At 48.1% G+C, this 25,888-nt stretch overlaps 1 protein-coding gene across 1 annotated transcript; it reads right to left on the bottom strand.

Annotated features, from left to right (window-relative positions):
• Positions 1-1,862: 1,862 nt before the first annotated feature.
• Positions 1,863-25,852, bottom strand: POFUT1 (protein O-fucosyltransferase 1). Its single transcript, XM_084776030.1, has 7 exons — positions 25,582-25,852; positions 22,881-23,002; positions 18,541-18,723; positions 17,429-17,541; positions 9,689-9,881; positions 7,908-8,150; positions 1,863-4,295 (listed from the first exon to the last, which is right to left on the bottom strand). Exons 1-7 carry the CDS (start codon positions 25,724-25,726, stop codon positions 4,107-4,109), a joined length of 1,188 nt encoding a protein of 395 aa, XP_084632156.1. The 5' UTR covers positions 25,727-25,852; the 3' UTR covers positions 1,863-4,106.
• Positions 25,853-25,888: the final 36 nt, after the last annotated feature.

The raw sequence follows: 25,888 nt of genomic DNA, 5'->3' as shown, positions 1-25,888 counted from the left end.
AGTTTACAGTTTTATCATCCACCATGACGGGAGGCCAAGATGGGAAGTCTAAGCAGGAACTACAGCCACCCATGGAGGACACTGCTCATTGGCTGGCTCCAGACCCTACAGGCCCTGGCTGTCCCGGAACTCACTCTGTAGACCAGTTTGGCCCCAAAAATACTAGTCTGAGTGCTGGGATTAAAGGTGTGCACGAGCACAGCCTGCCTGGCTTCTTCTTCTTTTTTTTCTTTTAAATGATTTATGAGTGAACTATTTGCATGTTCGCCTGCATGACAGAAGAGGGTATCAGGGCTGGAGAGATGGCTTAGAGGTTAAGAGCACTGCCTGCTCTTCCAAAGGTCCTAAGTTCAATTCCCAGAAACCACATGATGGCTCACAACCATCTACAGTGAGATCTTGGGCCCTCTTCTGGCCATGCAGCGCACTGTATACATAATAAATAAATACGTATTTAAAAAAAAAGGGGGGGCATCAGATCCAGTTACAGATGGTTGTGAGCCACCGGATGGGTGGAAATTAAACTGAGGACCTCTGGAAAAGCAGTCATCTCTCCACACCTCCCATTTCTTTTCTTTTCTTTTTTCCCATTTATTTTCTTATATACCACCTTTGCAGGAGTGGCACTGCCCACCCTGGGCTAGGCTGTTCAGCAGTAACTACCAATCAAGGAACACCTCACAGGCTGGCCTACAGGCCAAACTAATAGGGGCATTTTCTCCACTGAGGTTCTCTCTTCTCAGATGACTCCATAGTGTGTGTTAGGTTGACAAAAACCAAAACAGAACAACAACAACAACAACAACACCCCACCACCAATAACAACAACAACAACAAAAACAGCCAACACAGAATGCAAAGCTTGTGCACAGGACCCAGCTTTGCTGTCAGGCCAGTGTGGCCAGGACACTACATCCCGTGTAACTGGGATACTTTCCCCTGAGCTCCTGAGGGTTGAGCCAGGGCAAAGAAGCACTCTGCCAACTGAATTGCACCTCACCTTTTTTTAAGCCTTTCAACTAAATTGCCAGGTAGGCCTAGAATGCGTGATCCTCCAACCTCAACCTCCAAAGTAGCTGGGATCACAGGCTGGATCAAAAAGGCTCACCGGGATTTTGCATTTAGGATGGCACCCCCCCTACCCCCAGGGTGACACCACACTGTAGGCCTCCAGACTTTTGCAAGAGCTTATGGGCACTCTGCTTTCAGTGCCTTGTCCTCCAGGATACCCACTGCCTCAGCACCTGGGATTTGAGCCCTTGCTGGCGGGGGGCTCTGCTCTCCCTCCTTCCTCACTACAGCAGAGCCTGCTGGAACTTCTCTGGATTCCCCTGTGGATTCATTTAGACTCAGGAGGAGCCCAAGTGAGACAGCTTACACTTGTAAGTGCCAGCAGTTGTGAGGCTGAGACATGTGAACTGGGATTTCACAGCAGGCCCTGGCTACATCAAGAGTTCAAGGGTGGACTGGGGGGGCAGAAGACTCCACTACCAAGAACAAAATCAAACAAGCAAATAACAAAAATCTCCAGGCAAATGGACTGGGAGTAGGAGAGCAAATGAAACTAGCTGGTAAAATGAATTGTTAATGCTGTGAGCTCAGCTTTTTAAATTCACAATTTCTAAGCATAGCTGAAATTTTTATGATACAAATTATTATATTGAACAAATTCATTTCTGGAAATTTATCACAATTTGAATCTTAAATAAAGAAAAATCTTTGTAAGTAGTTTTCAAATCCAAAAGTAGCTGGGCAGTGGTGGCACACACCTTTGATTCCAGAACTCAAGAGACAATCTTCTGTGAGCTAGAGGCCAGCCTTGTCTACAGAGTTAGTTCTAGGACAGCCCTACCCAAAGAAAGTTTACATAATTAAAAGCATTTATTCAGCTATGTGTGAACAGGGAAAATACGATGTGTGGTTACATAAAAACCCAAGACATTAAAAAGTATATACTGCATGATAATGTAGATTGTTATCTTTAAAAAAGACTGAATTACAAAAATAACTTGATACACTCAGACTGCGACCTCTTCTCTCTCTCACCCTCAGCCAGCCCTAGCCTTGCTTCACCCTTCTCTCTACTTCCAAGCACCATATACCTGGACCTCATAAACACAGGTCACATGTCCCTCTTCGATCCAGAACCTGTGATGGAAAGGCCCTGTGGCCCCAAAGTTAACCTATGGGATGGCACTTTTCTGCTCATCTACGATTGTTCCCTCCTGCCTCAGGGCCTTGGCACATGACATGCTGGCTTCTGGGAATGTGGCATCCTTAACTAAGTTTTCCTCCACTCCTTAAGGGAATTCTTTTACTTAAAATAGCTCCTCTGTGCCCATGTCCTTGGCTTTTCCTCACAGCACTTCCCAATCCTTTAAGGCTTTCTTGCTATATGCCTCTTTCATAGCACACACAGGTGTCCAGTAAACACTTGCTGAATGAAATCAGGGCTCTCTCCAGAAGGTACTGGCCGGCGCCCTGTTTCTTGAGTCTCCTCCTCCCACAGCTGGCAGCAAAGCCAACAGCAGGTACGCAGTGGCAGCCAGGTGGCTCACCATTTTGCTAGTGTCCTCAGTGCACAATATGTCCTGGGAAGCAACACACAGAGCCCAGGGACTGAGAGAACTGACTTCTAGAAGGTCAGGTCTGGTTTACCACCCACAGCTGTGCAGCCCTGGGAGAATAATTCTCTGAATGTTCTTTATTTTTTGTTTTGTCACACAGAGAAGGATAATCCCAAGGGCAAACTAAAGAAAAGGATGCCCACAGGCAGCAGTTAAACACCACAATGGCCACATAGGGGCCTTGGTCTCTTTCACATTTACACTGCATACTAGCTGACTTGAAGCTTATAACCTGCCAGACTCAACGCAAATGGGAGAAACTGGGGCAGAGTAGTGTGTGCCACAGGCAGGAGCCCCAGCACCGGCTCTTCAAGAACACTGCCAGTCAGGATGGTCACCCATGGAGCTCCAGCCTCTAAAAGTCCCTGTGCGGGGGGGGGGGGGGGGGGAGGGGAAGGGTCTAGAACCACCCAATGGACCACCTAGAACTCACCTCTCAGGAATGAGAGCTGCAGCATCAGAAGGCAGTGCACTGCCTGGAAAGCCTCTATGCATGGATCTGTCAGATTGGTTGAGCAGTCCTTGGGGAAGGGCTGATGTGAGGGCAGAGACAACAGAGCAGAGGCTGAAAGGATCTTAGAGACAGCATCAGCCTTCAGAGCACCCTGCCAGCCTTACTAGCCCAGTGGAGTGCTGAGGCCCTAACACCATCACCTGCTGTGCAAGCACTTACCTGTCCTTGGACCACTGCACAACATGACTGCTAATGCCTACCTGCAGTGTTCACAACAGAGGGGCCCAGGGATGGTTGGGCCTGGCAGGTGCAATGAGTCTGAGGGCCCCTTAGGGGATCCCTGGAGAAGTGGCCAATAGGCCCACCTGTTCCTTGGCTTCATCTGTATTTATAAGGTCACTTTAGGTATCTGTGCTAATGGAATCCACTGATTTTTAAAGAGAAGATGGAGTTTTCAGGTACTCATGGCTTTGCATCAAAACTACAGAGATCAGCTGGGTATCCTAGTAGACACCTGTAATCTCAGCATTTAGGAGGTAGAGGCAGGAGTTCAAGGCCAACCTGGGCTATAAGAGATTATCTTAGACTCACTCCTTCCTCAACCGGGAAATCCTTTCTTTAAAAACCTTCCTATAGGTTTTCCTACAGAGGCAGGTGGATCTCTGTGAGTTCAAGGCCAGCCTAGTCTACAGAGAGAGTCCAGGAAGGCCAAGGCTACACAGAGAAACCCTGTCTTTACAAAGCAGCCTTCCTCTTTACAAAGTAAATGCTTGAGAGAGAGTTCAGCAGGCAGGGCAGGCCCAGGCCAGAGTGGGCTGCCTTGTATGTGCATGTGCCTGGAAGCACATGTGGCCGAGAGCAGCGCTGGCTGTGGAGCATGGGTGCCGCACCCGGGACGGAATGCCTTCTCTTGAGGAAGTCCTAGAAGTCGGTACTGTTCTCCACCACCGGCAGGAAAGAAAAGGAGCTTGCAGTCCTAGGAGCAGCCTTAGCTGCCAAGCCTGGCTGGGGGGCTCCAGATGGGATCAAAATTCATCCCGAAGCTGAGAGGGTCTATCCATGCCAAAAAAAGAGGACTGCCTTCCATGGAGGTCCCGCTCACGCTTCACGAAGGCAGTGAACGAGGAGACACAGTTTCCAATGAAGTGGTCAGCCTGGCCAAGGATGTACAGGTCAATCTGGGCCACCTCAGGCTTCAGGCTCACCACCTTCACCTGTAGGAGGAAGATCAGAGCATTAGCAGGTGCCTCAGGCCAAGGTCAGCTGAGCCAAGGCCAACAGGCCACATTCTGAACATTCCTCTCCTGACTGAAGTTCCAGACAAAGATCGGAGAGGATAAAGACGTAAGTCAGTCTCTCTGAAGTGTGCCCGCCTGAGCCCTGTCTCCAGCCCAGCTCCCTCAGCACTATTCCTGCTGGTGTCCTTCCCCTGCCTACCCTACAGCGCCTCACAACCCAGGCCGCCCAGGGTTGGAGGTGTACACATGTATACAGGGTGACGTCAGCAGGCACAGGGCCTGGATTCCACCTCCAGCATCAATCTTCCCAAGAAGCCCCTCAAGCTAGCTCACGCACTGCCTGCTAGGCTTCCCTTAAGCTGGAAATGGGAGCAAGGAGCATCCTCATCTTGCTGCCTGGATGCCTTCCTCTTTCCAGGAGCCCTCCCAGACACCATGTCCTCTCCAATCTACCAACCCTTGAGACCTCTGTCACTTCCTGTCAGGGCCTGACTGACTGACCTCAATGGCCCCTTGCCTGTCTGTCATGGCCTCTCCTGGTCTGCTTACCATAGAACTGACACAAGAAACTTCTGAGCGCCACTTCAATCCCAGCATTTGGGAGGCAGAGGCAGGCGGAGAGCTGGGAGCTTGATGCCAGCCTGGACTACAGAGAGAGTTCCAGGACAGCCAAGACTACATAGAGAAGCAAAACAAAACAAAAGAAAAAGGAAAGAAAGCAGGCTGCAGGCAGGCATGGTGGCACACGCCTTTAGTCTCAGCACTCAGGCAGAGGCAGATGGATTGATCTCAAAACAAACAAACAAAAGCAGGCTGAGCAAGCCATGGGGAGCAAGCCAGTTAGTAGCACCCCTCCATGGCCTCGCCTCTGCATCAGCCCCTGCCTCCAGGTTTCCACCTTGTTTTGAGTTCTTGCCCTGACATCCTTCAGTGATGAATGGTGGATGTGGAAATAGGAACCAAACAGCCAATCCCCAACCTAATTTTGGCCATAGTGTTTGTCACAGCACTATTAACCCCTCTGCTCTGCTCAGTCTCAATCAACACGTGTTGAACACAAACAAAACACCCTGGTCTACTTCCTGAGCCTCAGGCTAGTAAGAGGTCTTATTAAAAACAAAAGGTAAATGGTACCTGAAGTTGTCCTCTGAATACCATACACACAATTTTCACATGTGTGTGGACATAACACACACTACACACACACAAACACATCACACATTAAAAATGGGTAGGAGAGTAAGATGTGAGCCTAAGGGAAACGGGGCTGAGGAGTGGGGGCGGGGTGGGGGTGGGGCCAGCACACCAGCACAGGAACAGGAAGTAGGCAACATCAAGAGGCTCCAGGCCTCCTAACTAACAAGTCCATCAGCCCTAAAGCTCATGAAAACCCCCGGGACTCTCCACACGCTTCAGCTCCATGTTGGTGCGGGGTGGGCAGAGCTATCCGTACAAGCTCTGCTGTTCTGCCAAGCTGTCTGACGTCACAAGCCTTGCTGCCTGCATTGTTAAAGACACTGTCATTTTAATCTTGGCCAAAAGCCCCCCAGACAGTCCCACCAGTACCCACAGTGGGCTCTGGGACCTCTTAGTTAACTCTGTCCCTCCTGGACAGACTTCCTCATCTGCAGCATGCAGGTGTAAAGTGAGAGGGCCTTGAGGTCGCTCAGCTGGTTTTCTGTCTAGGAAACGGACAGGGCAGACCAGAAGGCACTGCACTTCCTCAATGGCTGGGGCATCTCTCTTTTTTTTTCAGGGAGTAGAGCAAGTGGAAGGACAGAAAGGTGCCTCATGACATAAAGCTCTCAATGTCTGCCTTTCCCCCCACTGATTTTAAATATTCATATTAATAAAACAAATAATCACCTCTTATCTATTTCCAAATGTCAGAGCTCTTGGTCACTTGGAAACACTTTGACGTCAGTCCTTTATCGTTTCTAAATTATTCTTGGTCACACTTTTTTCTTTTCTTTCTTTCTTTCTTTCTTTTTTTTTTGGTTTTTCAAGACAGGTTTCTCTTGTAGTCCAGGCTGTCCTGGACTCTCTTTGTAGACCAAGTTGGCCTTGAATTCACAGACATCCTCCTGTCTCTGCTTCCTGAATGCTAGGATTAAAGGTGTGCGCCACCATGTCCGGCTTTTTTTTTTTTTTTTTTTTTTTTTTTTTTTTTTTTTTTTTTTTTTTGGTTTTTCGAGACAGAGTCTCTCTGTGTAGCCTTGGCTGTCCTGGACTCACTTTGTAGACCAGGCTGGCCTCGAACTCACAGCGATCCACCTGCCTCTGCCTCCCGAGTGCTGGGATTAAAGGCGTGCGCCACCACGCCCGGCCCTTTTTTTTTTTTTTTTAATGTTTCTACTGTCTTCCTCTCAGGCCTGCCAGCACCTGAAGTCCTCAGTCACCCTGGTCTCCGGAACGTTCACCAGCCACTCAGCCACCACACTGAGGCGTACTCACTCTTCACCTGCTACTCCTTGGTCCTGTAACCATCCACCAGGGACATCCTGCTGCTGGGCAGCACTCCTGGAACAGTCACTACGCACAAAAGATCTCCCCTTCGTCCATTTCTGGCACTACCGACAGCTAGCTTAGTGAGTATTATTTTATAGTGGGAAACGTCAGTTTCTTTTCCCTTTTTTTTTTTTTAAGATTTCTCTCTCTCTCTCTCTCTCTCTCTCTCTCTCTCTCTCTCTCTCTCTCTTCAAAATTAATTATATAATTATATTGCATGGATCTATGTCTGTGGGTGTCAGATCTTGGTGTTACAGACAGTTGTGAGCTGCCATGTAGGTGCTGGGAATTGAACCCAGGTCCTCTGGAAGTGCAGTCAGTCCTCTTAACCACTAAGCCATCTCTCCAGCCCCCACGTCAGTTTCTTTATGAAGATAGGTCTCTATAACTGCTGTTGGAGACAGGTGCTATTTGGTCCCACTCTATTGATGAGGAAAACAGAAGCACAGAGGGGTCAGGCAACACTTGCAAGGCTGCACAATGAGGAGAATTCAAGTCTCCAGAGAATTTCTCAAGTCAGGAGTGATGGTGCAGGCCTGCCACCCTGCACTTGGATGGGGCAAGATGACCAGGAGCGCAAGGTCAGCCTCAGCTGTATATTCCATTTTTTAGCCAGTCTAGGCTACCTAAGACCTGACCCTGTCTCAAAAACCAAACCAAACTGAACCAACACAGTAACCGCTCTTAACTTCTCAGCTATTGTGGATCCCATCTCAGAGTCCACTGTGTCCTTAGCTAACAAAACATCTGTGCTATGTGTCAGGCACTGTCCTAGACACTGATGAAAGACAGGCGACGGCCTCCAGAAGTCAAAGCACCCAGATAAACCTCAGAGAACAGAAGAGTAGGTCTACACTAGCGCTGGGTGGTCTAGAAAGTGCCTCAAGGAAAGAAAGGGCCATGGGATGCTCCAGTAGGGATTCGCGAACTCCAGGAGTGGGAATGAATCGAGAGAGAACTCAGAGATGCTGGGACTGAGAGGCAGAGGGCTGGTGTGTGAAGGCGCAGGTGCTGAGGCTGTGGGACTGGCAGGCCCTTCCTTCTATCCCCACAGCCCTGCCCCCTCTGGGCCAGGCATACCTTCTCTCTGAAGAGCTGCTGGATCTCTGGCACATAGTTCTCAGAGTCTGTGGCGATGTAGACCGACCTGGCATTCAGCGCCCTCACCCAAAGCTTCACAGCCCTCTGGATTTCCTTTAGGTCGGGGAGGCACATGGTCATGGTGAGGGGGGTCGCTGTGCTGCGGCTGTAGCCCACACACTGAGGGGAAGCCATGAAGTACGACCCTGCAGTCCCGTCCTTCAGCATGGCACAGGCATTCTTCTACAGAGATGGGTGGAGGGTGCAGAATTAGAGAAACGTCTGTCTTGGACCACAACAGAGGAATGGGTAACAGAAAGGGGTACAGAGGATATATAGGTATGAACAGCATTAAGGGAAAACCCAGGAATGGCGAGGCTGACCTGTAATCTCAGCACTTGGGAGGTGGAGGAGGCAGGATCAAAAGGTTTTAAGGCAGGCCTTGGCTACACAGTGAGTTTGAGGCCAACCTGGGCTACACAGGACCCTGAGGGCAAGGCCATACCAAACCAGCAATACTGGTTATTTCTGAGTTTTCTGCTCATTGTTAGCTGGGACTTGAGTGGAGCTCAGCACTGCTGATAAGGGAGGCTTATCTGATTCCTGATGAAGGGGACTTGTGATCACTCCCCTGAGGCACATGCTTGCTATGGGTTCCAGAGAGATAGGCTTTATCTGGCTAAGGTGGGTCCAGGCTATTTCTGGCCAGTTGTGAGTTTTTCTCATGCACCTGACTTTTATCAAGCTCTTTCTTACCTTCTAATGAGATGACTGCATGTTTTTCTTCCTAAGATATTAATACAGTGGATTTAATTCCTGGGAAAGGCTTTACTTGTTAATGTTTCATTTTGGTTCTGCCCAGCTATGTTTATCAATGAAGAGATTTTTATCTGAGTTTGGTATTGCTTTAGGTTAGCTTTATTTATTTATTTATTTTTTAAAAAGCATCTCATGCTGGGCCACGGTGGCGCATGCCTTTAATCCCAGCACTTGGGAGGGAGAGGCAGGTGGATTGCTGTGAGTTCGAGGCCAGCCTGTTCTACAAAGTGAGTCCAGGACAGCCAAGGCTACCCAGAGAAACCCAGTCTTGAAAAACAAACCAACCAAACATCTTTCACCCTTTAATTACATGCATCTTGAACCACATCTATGTACCTCTCTAGGCAAGTCAAAGAGATTGTCCATGTTGGCTCTGATGCTTTGCATGAATGATAATCTGATGAGGTTTTTACACATTTACACAACTCCACTTTATGGGAGGATGAAAGCACTGTCACTTCTGAGGAGCCCTGCTTGGTTGTTAGAGTTCACTTTCTTTCTCCACCCCTGGCCCCCCAGCCCCCTTCTCCTCAAACAGGGTTTTAAATTCCGTAGACCAGGCTGCCCTCAAACTCACAGAGATCCACCTGCATCTGCCTCCCTGAGTACTGGGATTAAAGATGTGCGCCACCAGGCTCCAGTTTATTTTCAACAGCAATCTACTGGCTAACCACCGAACTGGGGCAGAGGCGTCCTAGGCTAAAGCTAGCTTGAGATCTGACTTAATGCCTAAGTTAGCCCATCAGCAAACACAGGTACAAACGGCAGCTGGTAAACGCTAGCTTTCCAGCAGGTGCTGTAGATGCACACTTCTGGTGTGTGCTGCAGTTGTGAGATCAGGAGATATGGTCCAGACTTGCTGGAGATAGCTGTCTCTGCTCAAGGCTGACACTTCCCCACCAATCACTACAGGCCTGGCCTCTGTTTAGGCAAATGTCAGCCAGAGAGGAAGAGGAAGTTACCCAGTCGGAGCCGATGCGCAGATGAATGCCCACATAGGGCCGGATGAGGTGGGTGCTGATCTGAGCCTCTCCTGCGCTCACCATCTCATCTGACCACACCATGTACTTCTGGAGTTCCCTGTGCTCCTCCAGGACAGGGAACTGGGCCGGGGCCCCTGGCAGTGCAAGCACTGGATGTTCCTTTGGAGGAAATCTAGGTATAAGATGGAAATAGAGGAAGTCAAATAGGATACACACAGAGCCCTGCTGCCTCCCCCACGGGAAAAAGGATGGCATTGCACCATGCCCCAGAGACCCTGTGGGGAGGCCCCTTTAACATGCAAGAAACTCAAAGGTTGTGAAATCTCAACGGGCTGATAAGAAACCTTGGTGGAGACAGCAGGCACAATATGCAATACTGTTCCCGTCGCCCGGAATTTACAACCTTCTTTGCTTGTTTAACAATTAAAAATTTACAGTAGAGCATTCCAACATGTTATATATCATGCTGGCTTCCAATCTGTGGTGTGGTAATTCATTCCAGGGTGGGGTGTCTGGAGCCAGCCTTGCCCTTTTACCCACACGGCGGGACTGAGACATGAAGCTGCTTACAGAGACAATGCTGGTCCCACTCATAGGGACTGTGCCCATGGGATTAGTCCAGTCACTCAACACTGAGCAAACACTATGTCCGGACCCAGGAAGAACAAGATGAGTGTAGTCCTTACCCTCATGTGGTATACTACAGAGCTGCAGATCACCCCAGCACACCCCTCAAGACTCTCCCAAAGAGCAGTAAGCTCATGTTTCCTCTTTGCCTCAACCCGTACTCCAGTCCACTATGTAAAGCATTTTGTTACCCATGAACTCAGAATGCATGTTTTGATTCCAAAGTTCTGCGCTACTCACTGAAACTCCTTCTAGATAGGCAAAGCCACTCCGGAGAAGTTTGCAGTTAGTTTCTCACGAAATCAGACACGCAATTATCCTGTGACCCAGAGATGGCACTTGTGAGCAATTCCCAGGACCCACATGGTAGAAGGAAAGAAGTGACCCCAGTAAGTTATCCTCTGTGGGTTGCCCTTCCAAACAAATGATACATGTAAGTAAAATTAAAAATGTAAAAGAAAAAAGCCGGGCACGGTGGCACACGCCTTTAATCCCAGCACTCTGGAGGCAGGTGGATCTCTGAGGGTTTATTTATTTATTTATTTATTTATTTATTTATTTATTGAGACAGGGTTTCTCTATGTTATCTTGGCTGTCCTGGACTCAGTTAGTAGACCAGGCTGACCTCAAACTCACAGTGATCTGCCTGTCTCTGCCTCCCGAGTGCTGGGATGGATCTCTGAGTTTGAAGCTAGCCTGGTCTACAAAGAGAGTCCAGGATAACCAGAGCTGTTACACAGAGAAACTCTGTGTTGAAAAACAAAATAAAAAACAACAAAAAAGGAATATTGTAAACCCTAAAACAAATATGGAAAATAATTCACATAGCCTATATCAGCAGATGCTAATATTGTTTTTTGCTCCAGGGTTGGTGAGATGGCTCAGAGTGCCACAAAACCTGAGGACCTCAGCTGGTTCCCTGGAATTCACATGATTACAAGAAAAAAAAAAATCCAACTCCTGTTAGTTGTCCTCTGACACACACACACACATACCCCACAGTAAATGAAAAAACATAAAATAAGACACCATGTTTTCATGTATGAGTCCATCCATCATCCATCTGTCCACCTACGCCTTAGTTTCCTTGTGTGTATAACAGAGCTGAGAACAATCTTACCTCATAAGGCTATGAGGAAACACAGCTACATATTTAAGGTATATAAGGTACCCAGCATGAAGCTTTTTATGCGGTCATCAGCACAGTCAGGGCAGCTAATATACCACTTACAGGGAAACTGAGATTAAGTGGATTAATATTAAGCAAGCAAACAAACAGACCCTAGAGCAGTGCTTGGCACACAGATTTTTACAAAATTCTGGGCATCATAATCATGCTGCCTATAACCTAGTTGCACCTTTTTAAAAAAATTAACTTTATGCCATGCGTGGTGGTGTTTGTCAGCGTTGAAGCATGCGTCCGAATCTCACTCCCTTGCGGCCAGATGGCACAGTTTGATTAGCCATCTTATCTGTCTCGTCTCCCACCACAGGGATTCAGAGGATCCTTCCAGCTCTGCTGGTTCTCAATCTACAAATCCTGTGGTAGAGCTTCAATTCCACACATAAAGTCGCATGTTTATTCACTCTCAGGAGTACGTGAACCATCGTGTTGGAATTCTCATGCATAAAGAGCATGTGTCTGGGGGCCCGTGTGGTGGCGCATGCCTTTAATCCCAGCATTTGGAGGCAGAGGCAGGCAGATTGCTGTGAGTTCGAGGCCAGCCTGGTCTACAAAGTGAGTCCAGAACAGCCAAGATAACACAGAGAAACCCTGTCTTGAAAAGTAAAACTCAGAAAAGAAAAATTGTTTTTTAAAAGAGCAGCTGTCTGAGTATATGGTGTGCTTTCTATCACTGTGACAAAATACCTGAAAACACAAACACAGAGGAGGAAAGGTTTGTCCTGGCTCACGGTTGCCAGGGCTCCAGCCCACTGTCACTTGTTCTGTTACTTCTGGGCTTGTAATGAGGCACAACGTTGTGGGAGGGAGCAATGGAATTAATCACCTGACATGGTGGACAGGAGGCAGGGAGGGGCCAGGGACAAGACAATACCCTCAAGGGCATTACCAGTGTCCTACTTTCTCAACAGTCCATTCAACCAAGAGTCCATCACTCCAGTCAGCTCTGGGCAGTGCTGCACTGGGGCCAAGACTTCAACACGCGAGCCTTTGAAAGGCATTCACATCCAAACCATAACACAATGCTGGTCATTCTCCCGGGCTGCAGCCTCTCTGAGGAGACAGATGTGATTGGTAGGGCCTACAGGGCTGAGCCTGTGAAGATCGGAAGGCCAACCCAGAGCTCCCATGCAAAGAGCAGAAAAGAAAGTCTCCTTCAGGGCTGAGACTTTTGAGAGCAGGATTCTCCTTGTTTGTATCTCTGTGTCTTCTGTACTCAGCCTGGTATCATCTACTGGTCCCATAAATGTGCGCTGAGCCTGGAGGACCTCAGCAGCCAAAATGTGACAGTGGTGTACCCCTGAGGTTCTCCGGGCCGAGCAGCAGGCCAGCCAGCCTTCCTCTGAAATAGTGGCCGGGCCAAGACTGAATGTCAGGTTGGCTGGTAGAGCTGGTCAGCTTTTCTTTGCAACCAAGACCTTCCTCTAGCTCTCTATCTAATCCATTTTCAGACATCACTGAGGGGAGTGAGCAGCTGAGTCTTGATCTCTTGTTTGTTCCATGTTGAGTCACAGCTGATGTAGTCCTACTGGGACAGCTTTGTGCTGGCCCAGGTCCAAGGCACAGGGATAAACATTCCAAAACTGGAATTCATTAGGGGTCAGTTCCAGGCTCTTCCCAAGAGCCCAGGAAGGGCATAAACCCCAGTTTACCCTAATGATTCACCACCCATCAGATCAGAAAACTTCTCCTCCTTTCAGAGGCCCCTGAGGTGACCTAAAATGAGCTCAGCCTCAGGCTTGGCCTGTAGTTGGGTGTTTAGGTACTGTTAGTTTCTTCCCTCTCTGCCTACTGCCATCAGCATGCCCTGGTATTTTCTAAGGCCCTCAGCCCTTACATTCACTTCTAAAAATATATCCGGCACCTGCTGCCTGTGCTAGCGGCTGCAGCTCAGAGAAGTAAGCTTCATATTCCCCTATGAGGAGATGCTCTCCTGCTGGGCAGGAGAGTAAGGGTAAGATTTAGGAATCAAGATCACAGCTAGTAGGACTGGTTAAGAGCTCTGGCTGAGCCGGGCATGGTAGCTCTGGGCACTCAGGAGGCAGAGGCAAGTATGTCTCTGTGAGTTCAAAACCAGCCTGGTCCATGTAATGAGATCCAGGACAGCCCAAGCTACATAGTGAGGCTGTCTCAAAATAGGAGGGGAGGGTGTGCACTTGCTGCTCTTGCAAGGGACCCAGGTTCAGTTCCCAGCTCATACATCAGAGACTTTACAACTCCCTATCTAATTCTAGTTTCAGGAGACCTGGCACCTTCTGTCTTCCTTGGGCACATGCAGACACATACATACACTCAGACAGGTGTACATACACATACATCTTTAAAGTTAAAAAAACAAAAACAACGAAGTGGGCCCTGTCCCACCAGCTCCCACCCTGTGACTTGGCATGTTATTCAGCTTCTTTGTTTCTTTATCAGTAAGATAATAGTAGGCACACTTCCCTCACAAGGCTCTTGTGGGATTAAATGAGCTAATAAGCAAATAAAGCAATTGCTTTACACGTAACACAGTACATTATTGTCATGTATATACATATAAACAGAACCTTAAGAGTCCAGAGCTAGCCTGTGGAGGGACAGTTTCTTGATGTTTCCATGGCCTCTGACCAATGTCTGGGGAAATCATGGCAAAGAGACTGGTAGGGCCACTGTCCTGAGTACTTTCTAGTTCTGGCAGCAAAGATGATGGCTGCCGAGCATCCATCAGCATGCAGAGGTCAAGGAGCTGAGGCTGGGAGTGGTAACCCATCTGCAGACTTGAAGGCATCTGCTGAATAATGTGTCTGAGTCAGCGTGAGGAATGAGTGGCAGGTGCGTTGCTGCTCTGCAGTGTGAGTGCAGGATGAGACAGCCTCCCTGGCCACAGAGGAGTTTTCATACAAGACAGAAAACGTCAAGGAATGTTATCAGACCTTTGATTTCCACAATCAACATGGTCCAATCAGCAAACGTAAAATTAAATTTTGTTTTTGTTTTTGAGACAGGGTTTCTCTGTGTAGCCTTGGCTGTCACGGAACTCACTTTGTAGACCAGGCTGGCTTTGAACTCAGAGATCCACTTGCTTCTGTCTCCCAAGTGCTGGGGTTAAAGATGTACCACCACACCCACGCCTAGCCACACACATGCTCTTTATGCATGAGAATTCCAACACGATGGTTCACGTACTCCTGAGAGTAAATAAACATGCGACTTTATGTGTAGAACTGAAGCTCTACCACAGGATTTGTAGATTGAGAACCAGCAGAGCTGGAAGGATCCTCTGAATCCCTGTGGTGGGAGACGAAACAGATAAGATGGCTAATCAAACTGTGCCATCTGGCCGCAAGGGAGTGAGATTCGGATGCATGCTTCAATTCTGACAAACCTTGAAGACAATATGCTATTTGACCAAACACTTAACAGGCAATACTTACATGACTGTTCATGCAATGCCAGAGGTTCCTAGAATGAGCGAGTTCATGGTGAAAGCGGAAGCGCTTACTCCAGGGCACAAAGTTTAAGTTCTCACATTTTCTTTTTTTAAAAGATTGATTTATTTATGTATATGAGCATTCTATACGACAGACATCAGACAGCAGAGGGCATCAGATCCCATTATAGGTGGTCGTGAGTCACCATGTGGGTGCTGGAAATTGAACTCAGGACCTCTGGACAAGCAGCCAGTGCTCTTAACCACTGAGCCATCTCTCCAGCCCTTCACATAGTTTTTACAACTTGGCAAACTCAAATGAGGTGGCTGAACAATGACTGTGTTTAGGTGATTTCCCCTGCTGATGTGCTCCATCCCTGTCCACTAAGATCTGGTTCTTCACGCGGCTCTCTGTGATTTACTTTCAGTGCGGCCTTTAGTGTTGGTGATGTATTTTTGTCCTGACACATTCTCGGTGGAGACAAATCATATACTTGTATTTATACCCCTTAGCCAAAAGGCTGGGGAGAGCTATTGGGGATAAATCTTTATCCTCTCTCTTCCTTCTAGTGATGCAATGCTACTCTAGAGATGCAATTGTCACTCAGAAATGGAGGAGAACCCAGGAGGTGATCAGATGGGAAAGTACTGTCTGGGGTCAGCAACGAAGGACATTAGACTCTCAGCTGAGCAGCCAGCAGCTCCTATACCAGCTGGAAAGAAAAGCCCCAGAGCAGAATGTTCAGGCTAAAAGCATGGCAGCTTAATACAACATCTCTAGCCGTGTGTGGTAGCTCTACTTTCCTAGTAGTCCCAGCCGTGGGGAGGGATTAATGGGAGGAACAGAAGTTCAAGGACATTGTTGGTGACACAGAGAGTTTGAGGTAAGCAAAACCCTATCTTTAAAAAGGAATGAATGGGTTTTTAGGAGTCAGACTTATAGATCTCTGCTACTTCAAGCTTCATGACCCTGCTTCCTCTGTTTTATGTGTACATCGGAGATGACAATACCATCCCAAAGACACACTGATCCTGAGTTTAAACCTACCAAGACTTAGGAGCAGTGTGATAACAGCAGGCACAGAATATGTGTCAGCTCTTACTATTTTAATGACGCACATGCAGGGCTGAGCTAGCCGTGCAGCAGCCCTGCCACCGTGGGTAGGGTCATTTGACTTCAGAGCTCAGCTTCCTTTTGTAAAACTGAGGACTGAAGGGGCGTGGGGTTCCGTGGTGGAAGGTTTGCCAACATGTGTCAGCTCCTGAGACTGAGGGGCCCAACAGTCTCAGGATGGAACTGATAATAATAGCCATCTTATGAAATTTCTTATAGACATAGTTAAAACAAAGCACGTGAACAACACCTAACTGGCTGCTTACTACGCACCATGTACTTTCTATGATAGGAAACAAATAACTTTAGTGTTTTTTCCCATTAAACCAAGGAGGAAACTGGAGCCAGAAACCTGTAACGATTTCTCAGTCTCCCAGGCAAGACTGGGTCTGAACTAACGCTGGTGTTCACTCCTGATTCTACTGCAGTCTACTACTGGCCTACTAAGTGTTAAGAGCCATGACCACCCTCAATTTACACGCTCCTCTTACCCCCAACCTAATATAATTATTTCTCTTCCTTCTTGACTCCCCCCTCCCACCCACAAGACAGGGTCTCTCTGTACAGCCTTGGCTACGGAGATCTGCCTGCCTCTGCCTCTCGAGTACTGGGGTTAATGGCATGCACCAGCGTGCGTGGCTTCTAATTTGACTTCTTTTGTGGTGGTGAAGTGGTTCTATGGAAAGACTTAGGGCCTCATACATGGTAGGCAGGATCTGTAGCAGACCTCACTGTGACGTCCAAGCCCAGGCCAGAGCATCAACGACAGAGCCCCCACCCCCCATGAAAGTTTATCAATCTGACTAGACTGTGGTTCTCCAAAGACCAGGCCCGGCTGTCCTCATTTTTACATACACCTTTGGCCTTTGAATACTCTGTCTCACACACGGCAGACGCTCCATAAATATTTCACAGCTTGTGCCTGTGTCCTGCTAACCTATTTTTCAAATAGGGCTTATGGCACACAATTAATAAAGCCTAGCTAGTAATTATGAGGGTGACATCACTCCTCAGTCTACACCTGAGCTGTTCTCCAGGCACTGCCTCCATCTTCACCTTGTTAAGAGGAAGACAACAGGGGAGTGATTCTCACGCCTGGAGGAGGAAACCGACATGCATGTGACTGAACAATGTTCTTTTTATGACATCCCTTATCAGCCAAGAAACTCTTGCTCAACCTTGGGGCAGGTCAACATCCCGCTGTGTCAGGCGATGAGATGGAAACAGATCACATAGGATCCCAAGTTCAACAGACAGAACACATCGCTTGCACCTTTGGTCTCTGGCAAGAGGGTGGGGTAGAGGGAGAAAGGGCTAGGAGGGAGCTGAATGCCCTGAGCCTCAGGCCTCCCTAAACCCAGTACTGCTATCCCCGCCGCCAAGTACCTCTGGATCCATTGCTCTTTGTAGGAGGCACCGAAGGAAATGCCTGTGAACAGCTCCGACCTATTGAAACTCACGTGGAACTGGTCCCAGAATGGCCCGAAGGGATTTCCTTCCTGTAGAAAGAGTGTAGTAGGAAGCTTATTTAACAGGAGGGAAAGCTACCTGGAGAGGAGGCCAAAGAACCGCAGAGCGAGGGCCTGGGAGACGGATGGCGAGGCGCCTGGTAAAGAATTTATAGGACGGTGGCTTGGCCGGGGGCTGAGGAGAGGGTCTGAGCTTCTCTTTTGGCTTCCAGCAGTGTCTGAAGGAATCTATCCTGGAACTATGAATCAGAGCAGGGGCTCTCAACCTTCCTAACGCCGTGACCCTTTACTATGGTTCCTCAAGTGGTGCTAACCCCCAACCATAAAATTATTTTGTTGCTACTTCATAACAGTAATTTTGCTACAGTTACGAATTATAATGTAAATATTTGTGTTTTCTGATAGTCTTAGGTAACCCCTGTGAAAAGGTCATTCGACCCCTCAAGGGAGTCAACCTCACTGAACTAGAGCTTTAAGAGGCTAATACAGCACTCTACAAGTTGAAATTAGACTCACAGAAGGTAAGACATGTACACAGGGTCAGACAGCTGGCAAGGGCAGTATGGGGGATACAAACTAGACCCTTCTTCAAATTTTACAACTTTTTTTTTAACCACTTGTCCCAAAAGATAACTGGGGAGTCTCATATTCCTAAAGCACCAGAAGACACTCAGTTCTACTACTTCTCCACGGCAGCTCCCCATCTACCTGCTGAGAAGTGGAAGAACCAGGCTGAGAGAGTGGACAACAAGCCAAGTACACCATGCTGGCCGTGTCTTCTCTGCACCATGAAGACATCACAGCACCTTCTTCCTGGAGCAGGCTGAGGAGTAAAGGGGTGAACATGCTCCCAACCGCCGGCATAGTGTCTGGCACGTGGGAGTGCTATGTGGGCATCAGTTACAGCAGAAAAGCAGTGTGCAAAGGCAACACTGCTAACAAGTGTCAGCAACAGACCAAATCCCCGTCTGTCTCCACATACTGCTACCATGCAGCATCGGGGCCTAGAGGACACAGAACAGGATCTACCTTCATTGGACATGTCTTCTTATCAGGACTTCGCTGGGCTGCCACCTCAAAGCAGTATGCTACCCGCTTCTCAGGGGGCCAGTGGGTGGGGGCCAGCTTCTCCATGAAGTCCTCCAGGCTGACCACCCGGTGGTAGGCTTGGAGAGGCTCCAGCTTGAAGTACTTCTGATAGGACACATGGAGCTAAAGGAGAAAAAGGAGGGCACAGGTCGCCATTGCATTCTCATTACTAAAAACTAAGCTCCAAGATCCAGACCACGCAAAACAGGAGACCTGTAATGGGTTTTGACTTGAGCTCAGTAGTAAAATGCCTGCCTAGCATGCACGAGGCATTAGGCTTCATCCCCATTACAGCAGTCACAATCGGACACCAAAGTCAGGACAAAGACAACCTGAGAAAAACTATCTCTCAGTTCACGAGCAAATGCAGCATCCGTGGAATTGAAAATGCCTATTCATCTACAAAGACAGACAGGCAATGATGTGCGAACATCACAGCAAGAAGTAGCCTCACAGGTAGTTATGAAAAGGTAGACTGCAGCCTTTTCGGCTTCTTTCTCTCATAAAGGCAGAAATTTAAAGTAAACTCACACCAATGGAACAAACGGAGAAAGGGAGCCCTCAGTCCATGGCTGCTGGGAGAAGTGCCAGCTTGGGAGCAGTACCCACTTGGGGTCTGGACCCACAGAATGATGAAGGCTCTGGTACTTTCTACAGGAGTTGTGGGCAGCAACATTCAGTGACTCAGTGGAAGCACAGGAAAAAGAGAAGCCACATCACAAAGGCCATGAGTCCACAGTAGTGCATCCAACCACTTGGAGAGCAGGAGTTTGAGGTCAGCCTGGGCTTTATGAATGCCCATATCAGAAAATAAGAACAAGAAAGGAAAATGAAAATAGAAATGAGGAAGCAAGAAGAAGAATGTGTTCGTGAGGATCTAGTCTTCTGGTGAGGTGGGCTCATGGACAAGGCTATATTCATCATCACAGTTTTTTCAGATTGTTTAAAAAAATTCTGAGTCAGGTGTGGTGTATGCCTGTAATCCTGGCACTTCAGGTTTAGGCACAAGGATCAAGAATTCAAAGTCATTCACACCTACAGAACAAATTTGAGGTCAGCCTGGGCTAGATGAGACTGTTTCAAAAAACCACCTGTAATCCTAGCACTCAAGGAGGCAGAGGCAGGCGGGGCTCTGTGAGTTCAAGGCCAGCCTAGCCTACAGATTGAGGCCCAGCACAGCCAGGGCTACACATAGAAACACTGTCTTGAAAAACAAAAACACACACAAAAATACAATCAACCCCCCCCCCCCAAACAAAAACAACCCACCCAACCAAACCCACAAAACCCAAAAATTAACCCAAAAACAAACCAAACAAAATGAAATTAAATATATTCTTAGAACAACGTTTGGATTCCATCCCACAGGTCAGGGGTTCCCAACGACATCCCAATAGTTCAGGCTACAGTAAAAAAGGCTGAAGAGATGTAGGACGTTCTGTTTAAAGCTGGCTTCTTCACTGCGGCAGGTCTTCACAGCGCCTTTACTGTGCTATTGAATAATCTTAAACTCAAAGTTTGGGAGAATGGGAGTTGGGAATAGCATTCTGAAGCTAGACAGGGCGTTCTGGAGACATGGTCTCACTCTCCAGCTCCAGGTAGCCTGGTATTTGTATGTAGTTCCATCTGGCCTCAGCCCCCAAGTGCTAGACTTAGACGCCTTCATCACCACACCTAGCAAGGTTCACCTTTTTGTGAAGAATTGACCCACCAGCAGAAGAGAGAATGCACTAATTAGTTAGGATTAGAAGAGGGAAGGGAACTATGAAGCTACTGTAAGGATCCTTGAGTGAATGCATTATTTACTTACTTAGATTTATTTTTAAACAACTTTTGGAGATACTCCCATGTGTCCAGGATGGACTTAGGCTCAAAGCAATCTTCCTATAATTATAGGCATGAGCTTCCACCCCCAGCTTATTAAGTGTGCAGTTAATATGTACCTCCCATATGTCTAAGTGAGGCATGAAGTAGTCCAGACAGGTACAAGATACCAAAGAAGGTAAAGCTGAGGCTTTGAGAGCTGCATGTGTATTGGGGATGGGGGGCATTCAGGATGAATCTAGGGTCACAGCTCAGTGTGAGGTGAATGGAGACATACTGAGGCTGGAACTGCCGATGGTGACACAGGTTTGTGGGCAAAGACAGCAAGTTCAGTTCCAGCTTTCTGAGTCTGAGGTATCTGTGACAACTAAGCAGACTTGAGCATGGAGAAGTAAGAAACACAAGCATGTGGTCAAAGAAGAGTCTGTACCAGAGGCGTACTGGAGGTGTAAGGAGGAGAGCGAGGGCCGCCCCAGTCAACAGGAACCCACCACAGGGTGAGGTAATGGTGGTGGCAGCAGCTCACTGAGTGCTGAGCCGGTGTGGCACTCAGCCTTTTACAAGGATCAGCTCCTCTGACTCACCTGAGTCACGGAGCTAACGCCAAGCAGAGGGGGGACACGCGGCAGCAGCAGAAGCGTGGGTGAATAGAGGAGCCCCAACCAGAGCACAGGAAGAGTGGGGACCTCGCTGAGGTCAGGCCTGCAGCAGGAATAAGCAGTGTCCCGGAAGCCAGGGAGAAGGGACGTTCAGGAAGAGGACAGGCTCATATGACCAAGAGCCACTCGGTGGTCAGGTAAGACACAGTCTGAAGCCGGGTGTGGTGGTGCACACCTTTAATCCCAGCAGTCGGGAGGCAGAGGCAGGCGGATCGCTGTGAGTTCAAGGCCAGCCTGGTCTATAAAGCGAGTCCAGACAGCCAAGGCTACACAGAGAAACCCTGTCTCCAAAAAACAAAAAGACACAGTTTGAAAAATGAACTTCCATTTGGTAATTTTGAAGTTCCGGTGACCTCAGCGAGAACGGTCACTTTAGGAAAGGGAAGCTCACTTGAGACAGGCTGAAAAACCCATAGGAAGCAAAGTTACGACACCTGGCTGAGAAGACAAAGGATACAGCGAGCCAGAGTCAGACAGCAACACCTAAATATATCAGTGAAGCCCTACAAGTCAGATCTGAGGATCCCAGAAGCTGAGGACTTCCTGTGTCCTGTACGCTGGGGAGCTCAGCTGATCTTAAGAGGAAGGTGTGAGGCAGTCATGGCGCTTACTGTCAGTAACCCACTCAGCCCTCAGCACGAGAGGCACCAGTCATCACAGGTTATTGTAAAGATGAGGTAACTGAGGCACAGAAAAGTTAAGTAGTTTGCTCAGGCTATACAAGTAGGAAGTGGCTGGGTTAAGTTGCAGTCTGGGTTTTAGCTTCTAGCAATAAGCTTTTTAGGGGCAGGGATGCAGATTGGTGACGGAGCATTTCCCTAGGATTTATAAGTCCTGGATATTATCCCTGGTACTGCAGAGAGGGGGAAGCCTCTCCAAAAAGAGTATGCATGCAAAGAAGAAAATAATACGTGCAGAGAAGCTGGGCATGGTGACACACGCCTTTAATCCCAGCACTCGGGAGGCAGAGGCAGGTGGATCGCTGTGAGTCTACAAAGTAAGTGCAGGACGGGCAAGGTTACATAGAGAAACCCCATCTCGGAAAAACAAAACAAAAATTATGCAAAGAAAAGGCATTGGAATGAAGTACAAGGTTCTGTTCATGCTAAATACAATTTTGATAAGAACTTAAACTTTTAAAAATCAATTCATTAAATATTAAGTTCCTACATTCAGGTCACCGGGCACATAATGAACAAAAGAAAACATGGGGCCATTGGAAGACACAGCGTGAGGTATCAGAGGACACATATCATGCTCAGGGAGGCCCCTGATGGGATGAGGCAGCCCTGGAGCCAGACTGTCGTCAGAGTTGGTAGCTTCTGACATACTATTAACTAGCTTAGTTTTTTTCTTTTAAAATTGATAACAGCACTTCTTCCCTATTATTGGCCAATAGGATATATATAAGGTAGGGTGAATCCGGGCTGGAAATGGAAGCTGTAGTTTCAAGGCACAATTTTTGGAAGTAGACAGCCTTGGGGTTGAATTCAAATTCTACGACCTACAGGCTGTGCAATCTTGGGCAAGTTTCCTTGCCTCTCTAAGCCTGGGTTTCCTTGAGGATGAGCTGTGGGAAATATGAGCTAATCCTCATGTAGTGTTCAGACAATGCCAGCACATGGCAGGTGTTGGGTAAAAAAAGCTGCCCACTGGTATTTCAAGGAAGGCGACAAATAATAGGACAAAGAATAGGACAAGCCCAGAGTGGAAGAAAAACCCAGAGGCCTTGGAGTCAAGCAAGCTAGCAAGCACAGGGAAAGGGTAGACAGGGCCCAGGTCAGCACAAGTACTTACGTTGGTGAAAGGAGGCTTGTGATGCTGGTACTCAATCCACGGAGGTACAGCCAAGGTGCGGTTCAGCAGCTTTGCAAACGCCAGGGAGCCCAAGAAGTGATCGGCCTGGTTCCCAAAGCGCCCTGGAGATGGTACATTGCAGATAGAGTGGCCCGGGGCACTAATGGCATGGTGTATGAAGGGCTCAGAAAAGATGTGCATCCAAGACTCGGGAGGGCTAAGTCACCAAAGTGAGCTAGTTAACACTGGCACATAATAGGAAGTCTAGACTTCCAGGTTTGACATTCAAGGCCCCGTAGGTCCTGTTCCTTCTGCCTCAGCCACTCCAGATTCCAAGCTACTTCCCTAACATGCTGTATAACCCCTACTCTACCTGTTGTCTTTGCCGGGAGTGTCATTTAACCTGTCTCCAGTTACTTGCTCATGAAGAGGGTGACCCTGATGCCTCGTTTGCTAAGGCACTTTAATCAACTCCTAACCATTTCTCTTGCTCTCAGCATGGATTGAGCTGCTTTTTGTTTTTGATTTTTGAGACAGGGTCTATGTAGTCCTGGCTGTCCTAGAGCTTGTTCTACAGATCAGGTTGTCAGGTTGTCACTGAACTCATGTCAATCTTCCTGCCTCTGCCTCCTACTTACTAGCATTACAGCTGTGAGGTCAGCGTGTGCATTTATTTATGTGCTGGGAATTTAACCTAAGGTCTCACGCATGCTGGGTAAAACAAACAATGAACTTGGGTTATTTACATTTGTCATTTTCCCTTAAATGTCTTTTCGTTCTTTGGCTTTTTGCATTGGCTGTTTATTCAGCCTGTGAATGCTTCAAATATGAATGTTTATCTGAGCCAGGTGTGGTAGTACATGCCTTTAATCCCAGCACACGGGAAGCAGCGGCAGGTGAATTTCTGTGAGTTCAAGGCCAGCCTGGTCTACAAAGTGAGTCCAGAACAGCCAAGGCTGGCTACACAGAGAGACCCTGTCTTGAAGACTTCCCCCCAAAGTCTGTTTTTTTTGGGGGGGGGCGGGGTTTCACTTTGTCGCCCTGGCTACTCTGGAACTCTCTATGTAGATCAGGCTGGCCTTAAACTCAGAGATCCACCTGCCTCTGGCTTCCAATGCTGTAATTACAGTTGTATGCAACCATACTTGGCTGTCATCAATATGACATTCATTCCACAAATATTGTAAGGCCACAATGTGCCAGATACTATGCTAGACGATACAATATAAAATCACGAAGAAAAAGATTTCTGCCCTCAAAGCACTCAGTTCTAATTCTGGTGAGGAGACACTAAAGATGAAAACAAGTTCATTATGCCAGGACTCGGGGAGGCAGAAGCAGGAGGATCTCTGTGAGTTCGAGGCCAGCCTGTTCTACAAAGAGAGTTCCAGGACAGTCAGAGCTATTACACAGAGAAATCCTGGCTTGAAAAACAAAAAACACGGGGCTGGAGAGATGGCTCAGCGGTTAAGAGCACTGATTGCTCTTCCAGAGGTCATGAGTTCAATTCCCAGCAACCACATGGTGGCTCACAACCATCTATGATGTGATCTGATACTCTTCTGGCCTGCAAGTGTACATGCAGGCAGAGCTCTGTATACATAATAATAAATAAATAATTAAAAAAAAAAAGAAAAACAAAAAACAAACAATCATTATGATAGATTTTGGTGATTTCAAGAAAAAATATGAAAAACTTTGGTGATAGGGAGACTTAAGGTAATTTCCTTGAGGTCAATGGAGTCCTATCTGGTGCCACTTATGTTGAGACGTCAAGGATAAGAAAGAAGGGGCAGACATCAGAGGAGTGTGTTCCAGGAAGGAATAGCTCCTTGAGCTTTGTGTTTGTGAGGTACAGAGGGCAGGGTAGTGTGGCTGTGGCTGGAGGGCCAAGGGAAAGCGATGTGGAGAAGACCAAAGTGGAGGCAAATCTGCAAGATGTGGCAGCGGCCAGATACGCAAGCCAATGAGGGGTTGTAAGAAGGAATGGATTGTCAGTGATCCCCTAATCAAGTCACATCTCGACTTTCTTTCTTTTTCTTTTTTCCCGTAACAGGGTCTCTCTGCGTAGCCCTGACTGTCCTGGACTTGCTTTATATAGCAGGCTAGCTTCGAACTCATATTCACTTGCCTCTGAGCCACCATACCCGGCCTGGATCTTAAGAGCCCTCGTTGTATTTTATCACTTGCTTTGCTTTTTTTTTTTTTAATCATCTTGTACCGAATTATGCATGAACTTAAAAAAAAAGAAAACACAACTTTGTTCAATTGTCTTCATAAACGAAGATCTATAAGGGTATGTATGAGGTTTGTCTGTCTCATCCACACTAGCACAGAGGGCAGCGCCTGGGGCAAAAATAAAAATAAAAATTTAAAAAGGTGCCACAGATTATTTGCTAAATGACTGTAAGAACTGCCACGAGACAGAGCGGGCAAGTCTTGCCCTACAAACTCCATTTACTATTCTGAGTCGGATTAGAAACCTCGAGTGAGTCTCTTCACTTCTCTCAGCTGTCGAATGGCAAGTTGAACATCAGTGGCTCCTCTGTACCCCTGCAACTAAAGCAGTGAAGAGCACGCCCTGGCCGGCTCAGGAAGTCTCTTCTGGATCTGACAGGGCGTCTCTGAGCGCCTCGGAGAAGTGGCTCCGCCTCCCCAGCCTCAGTTTCTCCACTTAAGCAGCGGGCTCCGGAGGCCTTACCCATGCAGGGACAGTAGAGCAGGTAACCAGCTAGGTCCCAGGAGCCCGCCGACTGGCCCCGGAGCCGCAGCGGTAGCAACAGTAGCAGAAGCAGGAAAGACGCCCGCAGCAGCAGGTGTGGCGGTGCCCACGCGGCGGCGCCCATGTCGGCTGCAGAGGCCCTCAGCACAGCGCCCGGGAGGCGGGGAAGGGGAAAAAAAAGGAGAGGCGCGAGTAGCCGCCCCGCTCCCGGCGCTCCCCGCGCGCCGCCCGCGCGCCGGCTGGGCCGCTCTAGCCCGCGGGCGGGCGGGACCATAGAGAGCCCGCG

The sequence above is a fragment of the Acomys minous genome (genome assembly GCF_964271855.1).
Source record: "Acomys minous genome assembly, chromosome: 3".
NCBI classification, from domain to species: Eukaryota; Metazoa; Chordata; class Mammalia; order Rodentia; family Muridae; genus Acomys; species Acomys minous.
Note: the sequence above shows the minus strand (reverse complement) of the source record. Positions and strands in the feature narration are given on the sequence as shown.

Excerpts from the sequence above, each read along its gene's own strand:
- POFUT1 (XM_084776030.1), bottom strand. The coding sequence starts at position 25,726 with ATGGGCGCCGCCGCGTGGGCACCGCCACACCTGCTGCTGCGGGCGTCT. Across the intron at positions 23,003-25,581 it reads GCTCTACTGTCCCTGCATGG|GGCGCTTTGGGAACCAGGCC; the intron begins GTAAGGCCTCCG and ends TACCATCTCCAG. Across the intron at positions 9,882-17,428 it reads AAAGAGCAATGGATCCAGAG|ATTTCCTCCAAAGGAACATC; the intron begins GTACTTGGCGGC and ends TCTTATACCTAG.